General features: G+C 42.9%; 1 protein-coding gene across 1 annotated transcript in view; it reads left to right on the top strand.

The window, feature by feature from the left end:
- LRP1B (LDL receptor related protein 1B) overlaps positions 1-12,066 on the top strand; it is a 1,375,759-nt gene that overhangs the window by 1,073,361 nt on the left and 290,332 nt on the right. The window contains exons 52-53 of the mRNA XM_006028602.1: positions 788-916; positions 3,320-3,442. Coding sequence (XP_006028664.1) covers positions 788-916; positions 3,320-3,442 — 252 coding nt within the window. The remainder of the gene's footprint in view (positions 1-787; positions 917-3,319; positions 3,443-12,066) is intronic.

Raw genomic sequence — 12,066 nt, 5'->3', positions numbered from 1 at the left:
CACTTCAAAACAGGCTAATAAACTGTACATAAAAATAGAAATTTATTATAGAGGAAAGTCTGCTCTCAAAGAAAAAACAAAAACATCTAACTTAATTATTTACTTTTTTAGATTTCTATTTTACCCTATCCAAAAGACTCTGTGCAGCTTACAAAAAACATACAACCCCAGAGAGAATTCCCTGAACAGTACTCCAAAACACTCAAAATCCATCTAACTTTCCCTTTTGTGTTGTTAGTGGTCTTGTTAAGTGAAAAAAGTGCATTGTATGAAACTAAGAAAGCTTGCTTTACTTTTGTGGGCTTTTGGGTTTTTTGCCTCAACTACTCCATGTTCTCTATTCAATATTCAGTATGGGGCAATACAGACCTGAACTTTCCCAAAGCACCTAAAATCCCATTGGAATTGATAATGAAGAGATGGGATAACTCTTAGTATTAGGACTAATCCAATGAATTAAAAAATTACACTGTATTCCTAAAATATGTCTGTGCCTTGTAAAAGTGTTCTATTGCCTAGATTTTTTTTTTTAAAAAACAGTAAAATAACATTCCTGAAAGAAATAAATGAGTAACTGTGGAAAGTTAATATACAGAAGAAAGAATATAGATGCAGAAACTTTAATGTACAATCTTAATCTAAATGTTTAGAATATTGTTCAATGTACAACCTGACATGTCAACCTACTTTTTAAAGTTACAACTCTTCAGCAATTATAGTCTAAAAAGCTCATAAAATGTTCCAGGTGGGATATTTGTTCAACCCTAACCTTTGCAATGTTTTTTAGGTACCGTAACTTGTGCTGCAGACACATTCAGTTGCCTAGGTTCCCATGCTTGTGTTCCCCAACACTGGCTTTGTGATGGTGAAAGAGATTGTCCTAATGGAAGTGATGAACTCTCTACAGCTGGCTGTGGTATGAGTTGTTTTGTTATACTTACAATAAACTTTAAAATGTGTTCTGGATTACTTTTTCAAAGTACTTTTCATGTTTCTTGTATTTTTTCCTGGTGGATCCTTTGTCCATTATGATGTACAGTGTTTAGTGAAGTGCATTGTGCTTTGCCTTTATAGCATGCAATATATACTGGAAGCTAGGGCTGTGCAAAATTTGTCTGTCTGTTTCATTTTGATACTGTTTCAACTCATTTCAAGCTCAAAACAGCAAAATCAAAATGAAACAAAGGGCTTCAAAACAGCCTTGAAATGAAATGAGGCCAGTCAAAATGTTTTGAGTTTCAAAGATGCCAGCAGACAGGTGGTGGGAGACAGGGGAGAACCAGGGCTGCACTCCCAGTGGCTCTGCAGCCCATTGTGGCTCAGCTGAGAGCACAGCCCAGGCTCTCCCCACCTCCCATGGCTGGACTGCAGGAAGCTGATTGCAGTGCAGGGGAGGGGAACTGAGCCTGGGCTCATTTCCCCTCCCCAGTGCTCTGATCAGGCTGGGGAAGAGACTGATCCCGATCACTCAGTTCCCTTTCCCAGCGCTGTGATCAATGGGACTGGGGAAGGGAACTGAGCCCAATAGCTTAGTTTCTCTCCCTAGCACTGTGATTGATCAGGCTGTGGAAGGGAACTGAGCCCCATCACTCAGTTCCCCTCCCCAGTGCTGGGATCAGTTGGGCTAGGGAAGGGAACTGAGCCTGATTGCTCAGTTCCCCTCCCCAGTGCTGGGATCCATTGGGCTGTTCCCCTCCCCAGCGCTGCGTTCGATTGGGCTGGGGAAGGGAGCTGAACCCAATCAGTCAGATCCCTCCCCAACCCTGCAATGGAACAGGCTGGGGAAGGGAAATGAGCTCCATCACTCAGTTCCCTTCCCCAGTGCTGTCATCGATCAGACTGGGGAAGGGAACTGAGCCCAGCTGAGCTAAGTTCCCTTCCCCAGCGCTAGGATCAGGGAGGGGAACACCGTAGGGCTGGGGAGGGGAACTCTGCTCAGTTGGCCTGAATTCCCTTCCCCAACCCAGTCACAGTGCTGAGGAGGGGAACTGAGTGATCAGGCTGAGTTCCCTTCCTCAGCCTGATCCACTGCAGCACTGGGGAGAGGAACTGAGTGATCAGGCTCAGTTCCCTTCCCCAGCCTGATTGATCACAGCGCTGGGGAGGGGAACTGAGTGGTTGGGCTCAGTTCCTTTCCCCAGCTCGCCAGTCCCAGGTGGCAGCACCTGGCTTCCCTCCCTCATCTGGCAGGCAGATCAGAGGCCCACAACCCAGGGAGGACTGGCATAGCTCCTGCAGCCTTCCCGCAGCCCAATTGCCTGCAAGATGAGAGAGGCTGTTTTGAGCTTCCCCATTATAGCCTATGGGTGAAACATTGAAACAGCATTGAAACAGCATCACTGTTTCGATTAAATGAAATGAAACAGTGCTTTTGAATCAAAACAAAATTTGAAATGAAATGCTGTTCTGTTGAAACCTCAAAACATAAGTCAAAATGGAACGATGCCATTTTGCACAGCCCTACTGTAAGCCATCAGTGATAAATTCGAATACTTTAGTTGAGATCCTCTGAAGATTTCACATATCCCCATAACAGCTCCACAGTAGTATAGTTATAATGATGATCACAAGATGAAGATCTGTCCCACTGGATATAATATACTGTATGTGTTTCAGACATAAGCATTTCCTTTATTCCCCACCACCCATATTTAACAACAGTGAACAGTTTATTATAGGACATATATTATTCATCCAGTTTTGCAAGGAAAATATTCTGAAGTCCAGTTTTTTATGTAACTGAGGCAGCTGTACCTAAATTTAATGAATCTCCATCACTGGTGCTCTATAAAATGTTGCTTACACTTTGGTGGATGATGGTGTTTGGAAAATAATCCTATTAATGATATCTGAGTTTGGGTCAAAATTTTAAGAGAGTTCATATTTTATCCACTTCTGTTTAAATGGAAACTTTTAATGGTGGAAAATATTCAAATAACTCTCTCTCCACTGAGTATGTGTTCTGTAATACACAACTTCTGGATTGGATTATTTCACTAATACGTATAAAGGCAGTTAGTTGTAGGAGTAGGATATGAAAAAGTTATTTTCAGAATGGGACGTTTTGAAAAATATTAACATTTGAAGATTTTTGATGTCTAGATGCATTAGGATCTTTTATTTTTTCCTCTTTGTGATGGCAGCTGCTGGTAATGCTTAAGTGTGCTAATCAGCGTATGTGACACAAATTTTATTATTATTTGTTTTGAATCGGTTATTAATCTCAAATTTATATTGCTTGAGGGTTTTTTTCCAAATGAAGAACAATATGAATTGTTCTTCTAAGTGTTCCTTATTTTTTGTGTACTATATTTCATAGCTCCCAATAACATATGTGATGAGAATGCCTTCCTGTGCCAGAATAAAATCTGCATTCCCAAACAGTTTGTATGTGACCATGATGACGACTGTGGAGATGGATCTGATGAATCGCTTGAATGTGGCAAGTATAATTAAAGTCCAATTAATGCAGAAAAATCTCAGGCTGAATAATAGGGTCACAAAATGCTTAGATGCAGGAGTAGAGGTGGGTGTCCTTTTCTTGGACTTTAGTAAGGCCTTCAATACGGTATGTCATCCTATTCTCATAAATAAATTAAGAGGCTATGACATAGCTGTTTACATGGTCTGGTGGGTGGCAAATTGGCTTAGCGGTCACACCCAGAGAGTGGTAGTAGATGAGTCAGTATTGACCTGGAAGGATGTGGGTATTGGGGTCCCTCAGGATTCGGTCCTTGGGCCTGTACTCTTCAATATCTTCTTCAGTGACTTGGATGTGGGTGTGAAGTGGATAACCATCAGAGCAAGCTTACCAAGCATCAGCTGCAAAATCAGAAGGTTAGGATGCTAAAGGAAACCCACTCCTACCCCAGCCCAGAAACAGAGCTTTCAACGGCATACTTACTTGCCTGTACACTTATGCCAGGAGTTTGGGAAATAAACAGGAGGAACTGGTCATTTTGATAAACTAAAATGACTATGATCTCATAGGGATAACAGAGACCTGGTGGGACTCCTCCTATAACTGGACTATGGGTATAAATGGCTATACCCTGTACAGGAGAGATTGTGCTGAAAAAAAGGGGCGGGGTGTAGATCTCTATGTGAAGGAAAGCTACACAGAGGACAACTGGAAACCCTTTGGTTTAGAATATGAGGGTAATGTGGTGAAGGGGATACAATGGTAGATGTCTACTACAGACCTCCAAATCAGGAACAAGAGCTTGACTATGAATTCATCAGGGGACTGGTCAAGGCTGCACACTCTCAATGCGTGTTTGTCATGGGGGACTTTAACTACCTGAACATCTCATGGGAAGAGCACTCGGTCCAATTCATGGAAGTCTAAAAGCTTCCTCACATGCGTGGATGAGCTCTCCCTGCCTCAAGAACTTTATGGGCTGACAAGAGGTAAGGCACTGCTGGACCTGGTACTGGTCAAAGGGGATGAGCTAATCAGTGACCTAAGAATCAAAGGGAAGCTGGATGACAGTAACCACAACTTGATCACTTTCACTATCCATCACAAAACTGGCAAGCCATCCAACAATGCAGTAGTCCTCGATTTTAGGAAAGCCAACTTTCATATGCTAAGGAGGCTTGTTCCTCAGGCCATGAGAGGCCATGATTTGACAGGGAAGGGAGTTCATGATAACAGGTTGCTCCTTAAGGAAATGACCCTAGAAACACAAGGGAAGTCCATCCCAACCTGTAGGAAAAGTGATAAAAGGGCTCAGCAACCCCTTTGGCTCAACTCATGGACCTCCTACATCTAAAAAGAGAGCCTTACAAAGGATGGAGCACAGGAAACACCACTAAGGAGAAGTATTCTGCACTGGTCCACACCTGTAGGGAATGAACTAGGAAAGCCAAGGCTGTAACTGCACTCAAACTAGCTACATGAATCAAGGACAATAAAAAGTCCTTCTTCAGATATGTGGAGAGTCAAAGGCAACATTGGACCCTTGCTAAGCCAGTTGAGACAGCTGACTACTGACACCCAGGAAAAAGCCAATCTGCTTAATGATTACTTTGCATCATTTTTCACCAGCCCAAAGGGACCACCCTGCCTAACATGATGCAGTATGACCAGGGTGAGGGTGAATATATGTCCACCATTGGTGTAGATCTTGTGAGGGAGCACCTTGAGTGGCTGGACCTCCACAAATCAGATGGTCCAGATAGATTGCACCCAAGAGTGGTAAAGGAAGTGGCAGACATCATTGCGCAGCCACTGGCAAAGATATTCGAGAACTCATGCCACTTGGGTAAAGCAGCTGAAGATTGGAAGAGGGCCAATGTGGTGCCAATCTTCAAGAAAGGGAGGAAAGAAGACCTGGGAAACTATAGGCCAATCAGTTTGTCCTCAATCCTTGGGAATATTTTGGGAAAAAAAATGTCAAAGAAACCATTCTTGATAGGCTAACAGAATGCAGCTTTCTGAGGGATACCCAGCACGGGTTTGTTGTGTGTAGGTCTTGCCCGACCAATTTCTTTTCCTTCTATGACCAGGTAATGTATCACCTGGACAAAAGGGAAGAGATTGATATCATATATTTGGACTTAAAAAAAGCCTTTGACCCAGCATCTCATGATGTCCTCATGGAAAAATTGGGCAACTGCGGCCTCAATTATACCACAGTCTGATGGATGGGGAACTGGCTCCCAGGTTGGACCCAGAGAGTGGTAGTTGATGGAACTGAATCAACATGGCACTCAGTGACCAGTGATATCCCCCAAGGGTCCATTCTCGGACCTGTACTCTTTAATGTCTTTATAAATTATCTGGACTCTGGTGTCAGAAATGGATGGGCTAAGTTTGCTGACAACACCAAACTTTGGGGAAGAGTATCCACACTTGAGGATAGGTTGGTGATCCAGGCCAACCTCGATAGGCTTGCAAGGTGGGCAGATGAAAACCTGATGGCATTCAATACGGAGAAATGCAAGGTGCTTCACCTCAGGGGAGGGAGAGGGAAATCCCACATCACACTAATAGGCTCAACAATGCTACACTCGCTAGCACCACAACTGAAAGAGACTTAGGGGTCATGATTGACCACAAAGTGAACATGAGCCACCTGTGGGATACCACAGCTGGCAAAGTGAACAAAACTCTGGCTTTCATCTACCAGTGGATCTCAAGCAAGACCCAGGATGTCATCCTCCCACTGTACTCAGCTTTGATGAGGCTGCAGCTGGAGTATTGCAACCAATTCTGGGCTCCACCATTCAGGAAGGACATGGAAAGCTTGAAAGAAGATCCAGGGAACTACAGGCCAATCAGCTTGCCCTCAATCCCTGGGAATATTCTGGAAAAAATCACCAAAGACTTGACAGTGCTATGCTGGCTAGCACCAAGGCCAAAAGAGACTGGAAAGTCATGAATGACCACAGGATGGACATGAGCCACCAATGCAATGTTGCAGCTGGTAAAGCAAACCAAAATCTGGCTTGCATCCATAGATGCTTCTCAAGTACATATCAGGATGTCATCCTCCCGCTGTACTTGGCCTTGGTGAGGCTGCAGTTGGAGTACTGCATCCAATTCTGGACTCCACAATTCAGGAGGGATGTGAAGAAGCTTGAGAGAGGACAGAGGAGAGCCATCCACATGATCAAATGACAAGAGAATAGGCCTTATGAAGAAAGGCTGAGATCCATGGGACTCTTCAGCCTGGAAAAGTGTAGGCTCAGGGGTGACCTGGTGGCAGACTATAAGTACATCAGGGGTGTGCATCTGGGGGAACATTTGTTCACCAGAGCACCCCAAGGGATGACAAGAAGCAATGGTCACAAACTCCTCTAAGAACATGCTAGGCTGGACATAAGGAAAAACGTCTTTACTGTCCAAGCCCCCAAAGCCTGAAACAGGCTCCCTCCAGAGGTGGTGCAAGCACCGACTTTGGACTCCTTTAAGAAGTGTTTTCACACTTATTATGCTGGGATCCTTTGACCCTAGCTGACTTCCTGCCCTTGGGGCAGGGGGTTGGACTTGATGATCTCCCAAGGTCCCTTCCAGCCCTAATGTCTATGAAATCTATGAGTCCAGAGGTGAGCCACATGCATGATCAGAGGGCAAGAGAGCAGACCTTCTGAAGAGAGACTGCGAGCTATGGGACTCTTCAGCCTGGAGAAGCACAGGCTCAGGGGTGACTTAGTGGCAGCATATAAGTACATAAGGGGTGTGCATCGGGATCTGAGGGAACACCTGTTCACTAGAGCACCCCAAGGGATGACAAGATCCAATGGTCACAAACTCCTTCAAGACCATTTTAGGCTGGGCATAAGAAAAAACTTCTTTACTGTCTGAGCTCCCAAGGCCTGGAATGGACTGCCCCCAGAGGTAGTGCAAGCACCGGCTCTGGACACTTTTATGAGACATTTGGATGCTTATCTTGCTGGCATCCTTTGACCCTAGCTGACTTCCTGCCCCTTAGGCAAGGGGCTGGACCCGATGATCTCACAAGGTCCCTTCCAGCCCTAATATCTATGAAATCTATGAAACCATGGAGCTTGAGCTGGGAGATAAGGGTTTCTCAGTCCCCTGCTCCCCGATTGTGATAGTGAAGAGGGGACTGGAAGATAATGATCTGCCAGCCTCCACTCAGTCACAATCTTGGAGCAGGGAGCTTGGAGCTCCTTGCTGCTGGGACAAGGGGACATGGTCCCTGCCTGGGCTCTGGTGGTGGAGCCCACCCTGGCAGCAGGCAGTTCCTGGTGGCAGGGAGTAATCTCCCACCCCCTGGTGGCTGCCTGACCAAGAGCAGATTTTCTCTCAGTCATCTACATGAGCGTTACTGTGCCGTTGTTAATCAAAAGTAAATTTTCTACTTGTATTTACAGGTAGCAAAATTACTTATGATTAACGAGGTTTATTGCACAGTTAGGATATTCACATGTAGATGCACATACTTACTGCACAGTAAACTATGCTACTGTGCAGTAAAGCACCTCATGTAGACACGCCCACCAAATACACAAAATATTGATATATATTTTATCTTCATTAGTTCTATGTGCTTCATTTTCAGTATGCTATATACATGCAAATGTATACGTGCTGTATTCTGAATGTAACAATCAGGACTGTGTGGGTGCATCAATTGACTAATTTGCTGTGTAACATTGTAGAACATGTGTACCCCTGCTAGGCCAGAGTAAGCTAATTTACAAGTACTATTCTTCTGCAGTGTAAAAAACACAGCAGCATACGTGTAGACAGTGTCCTGGCTGGCTGCGGCATAAGGGTGCTACAGTGTGGGGGCTGCTTGCTGGCTAGCCCTGCACTGAAGCACCCTCCTACCCCGGCCAGCCCCTCCACAGCATGTTTAGCCAGGGGAAATAGCCCTGAGCTGGCAGGCTGGCCCTCTGAGCCTCTGCCAGCTGAGGATGCTCTAACTTGGCTTAAGGTGCTGCACATGAATAAACTCTGGGCTTTATTGCTCTGAAGCTCATTGCTCCTGGGCACGTGTTCAGATGATGTGCCCCAGAGCAATAAACTCCAAAGCAATAAGCTCATCAGTTTATTCATGCACCTTATTACATATGTAGACCCACCCTGTATTTACAAAGTTAATATGCATGCAAAGTACAAGTAGATAAGCATGCGTAAAATACCCATGCACAAATTACTGATAATAATCTGGCCACTGTGTGTGTAGACAATATCTAAAGTTTTTTGTGCATACACTCTATGTATATATGCATATGGTAAAAATGAGATGGCCACATGTGGATCTTCCATTTTTCTAGAGAGCCTATCATCTAAAGGTCAGGGGCAATTCAGCCCCCCCCACACACACACACATGAAAGTATTTCAAGAGGAACACATTTGTAATATTAACAAATCTTTCTATATATCACTACATTTTTCTCATAGAGTAGCATTGACTCTCTAATTAATCACTGTGAGAGCAGCATGGTAATAATGTACCAAATCAACACTTATTTTTTCTCTGTTTTTCTTGTCCAGTCATCCCTTAGTTTTTACTTGCCAGTAGATGGAAACGAACATTTGAAATTCTAAGCCCTGACATCCCTCTTTATAGGAAGGTCTTATTGTTTCAGAAGCCTTTGGTGTTTTTTTACCTTGCAGGTGAAATTGCTACTGAGTTGGTTCATAGGCTCTAGATAATAGAAAAAATTATCCATATCATCAAAACTTAATATGATGTGGGGTAGAAGGGAAGACAAAGAACAAAACAACATCTACCTTCATTTTCTTGCTCTGTGTGTATAACTAACTAACTAACTAACTAAATACACACACACACACACACACACATATGCATACATATGTGTGTGTGTATATATATCTATATATATATGTATATATGTATGTGTATATATGTATATATATGAATGTATGTATATGTTTAGGATCTGATCCATTACTGTTAAGGATGGATATCAAATCAGATATCACGTCTCTTCCTAGTCAAATGAAGCACATCAGTGCCACAGAGACAACAACCACTATAGCAGAAGCAAGAGAACAGTCTTACCCTGTCATCACCGCTTGCTTTCCACCGCTCCTTTTATTTTTCACCATGGGCTGCATGACACCTCAAAGACAGCACTTTTGTTACCATGTCGAAGAGACCCCAAATATTTATTTTCATATCAACAGTGAACAATTCCACAAACTTTTGTGGGAGATACTTAAGCCATCACAGGGAGAGCCCCTTCCCAAAACTAGAGGTATCACTTGGCTTTATATATTACTGTCTAATGAGGTACACAAAACTAACACCTGAGCAAGGAATCTACAAATTGCTTGACTGTGTGTATCAGTCATGTGCAGCAAGAATGCCTCAAATGAGACTAAAGAAGAAAGATTGCTCCCATTTGAGAAAGTTAGAACATTTGATCAAATCCACAGTCTTTCTCTGACAGCTCCTGGGGCAGCTTGAGTGGGGATACAGGTAGAGCCTCATTCTAATCAAGGTTTACTGAGGACAAATCTGAAATGCAGAGGGGAAATTTTCACAACTATTAAAGGTAGCATCCACAAGCTTCAGAATTAAGTAACGTTTATTTTTTTGGTGGTAATATTTCTTAATTAATTCATTCATTTTACTGTGATAGAGAGAGAATCTGGAAATATCCAACATTCACAGGAAACTAACATTTTAGAAGGTAGATGATGTTTAGGTGTACTACACTGGGGAAGCCATAAAAGGCTTTCAATCATTCTAATTTACTTTATTCCATATATAGCAGAGAGTTATTGAATTATTACACAGCACACACTTGCAGCTATTTAGCAAATATAGCAGCAAGTATGCCAAAACCTGTCACCATGATACATGAAAAATAATAGATTAAATATCTGTCTTTATATTCTTACTTTAGTCATAAACTTATCATTTATAAAGACTAATTGAATATTCTGTTAAAATACTAACTACATTGTTGTTATGCTCCATTATAGTTTCAAATTCATTAAGGAGTAAGTCAATTATATTGTAAAATAAGACCAGAATGAGACCAAAATTACCCCAAATTTAGGAAAGGAACAAGATTTTATGTAAGTAGGACAGAACTTTCACTAAACAAGGGCTAAAATGGGGTTTCAGAACAACCTGTTTCTAAAAATCTAGTATATTTTTGTATCTGTAATAATATGAATGTTTTCATGAATATGCATTTTTAAATTAATTCTCTCACCGTAGAAATGGATTCCTCGGTGGATTCATTATTAACAAATATGCTCTGTATATTCTAGTGGAGAGATTATGACAAGATATTCCTTGAAGAATGAGTCATAAAAAAAAAAAACTTGATGTGAAGTGAGGAACATGCTGGACCTAATGTTTTGCACCTGAACAGAAACAGGGATTTAGATTATTGAGGATGTCATCAAGAAACCTCTGTTATGGTCAAACCACTACTTCCTAATGCCACAGATCTCTGTCCTCTGTTGCCCCTGCTAGTGTGGTGGACCAGATAGGCCTGTCCTCCCCCAGAGGGTCATAGAGCCACAAGCCTTGCAAAAGTCTCTGGGGGACATTCCCACTGACCTTGACATCAACTCAATCATCTAGTTGATTGCTGGAATATTCAAAGCCAACCAACTGTGGCATAGATTTATGTTTTGGCAGTGGGTGGTGGCAAAGAAACTTTTCTTCTCTGTTACCATTGTATCTGCAAAGTGTTGTATGGGAGAATTGATCCAGATGGTGAATAGAGTAGTTAATTCATACAATCATAGAAAATCAGAGTTGGATAGGACATCAGTAGATCTTCTAGTCCAACACCCTGCTTAAAATGGAAACATTCCCAACTATAACACCTCAGTCAAGGTTTTGTCTAACTGGGTCTCAGACACTTCTAAGGATAGATATTCCACAATCTCTTTTGGTTCAGTCCTTTACTACCCTCTTAATTAGAAAGTTTTTCCTAATATCTAACCTAAAATTCCCTTCCTGCAACTTTAGACCATTGCTTCTTATTCCATTAAATATGCCACCACTGAGTACTGTTTAGCTCCATCCTCTTTCTAACCACCCTTCAAGTAGTTGAAGGCTGCTATTAAATCTCCCTTCATTCTTTTCTACTCCAAACTAAATGGTCCCAATAGGGGGAATGCCATACTGGATCTGGTATTGGCAACAGGGGATGACATGGTAGGGGACCTACAGATCGGTAGCCATCTGGGGGACAGCAATCACCTAATGAAATGCAAAGTGCTGCACCTAGGGAGGAAAAATGTCCAGCACACCTACAGCCTAGGGAATGACCTGCTGGGTGGCACGGAAGTGGAAAGGGATCTTGGACTCCTAGTGGACTCCAAGATGAACATGAGTCGGCAGTGTGACGAAGCCATCAGAAAAGCTAATGGCACTTTATCATGCATCAGCAGATGAATGACGAATAGGTCCAAGGAGGTGATACTTCCCCTCTATCGGGTGCTGGTCAGACCGCAGTTGGAGTACTGCGTGCAATTCCGGGCACCACAATTCAAGAGGGATGCGGATAATGACCTGCCACCCAGCAGGTCATTCCCTAGGCTGTAGGTGTGCTGGACATTTTTCCTCCCTAGGTGCAGCACTTTGCATTTC

The sequence above is a fragment of the Alligator sinensis genome, unplaced genomic scaffold, assembly GCF_000455745.1.
Source record: "Alligator sinensis unplaced genomic scaffold, ASM45574v1 scaffold533_1, whole genome shotgun sequence".
Lineage (NCBI taxonomy): Eukaryota > Metazoa > Chordata > Crocodylia > Alligatoridae > Alligator > Alligator sinensis.
Note: the sequence above shows the minus strand (reverse complement) of the source record. Positions and strands in the feature narration are given on the sequence as shown.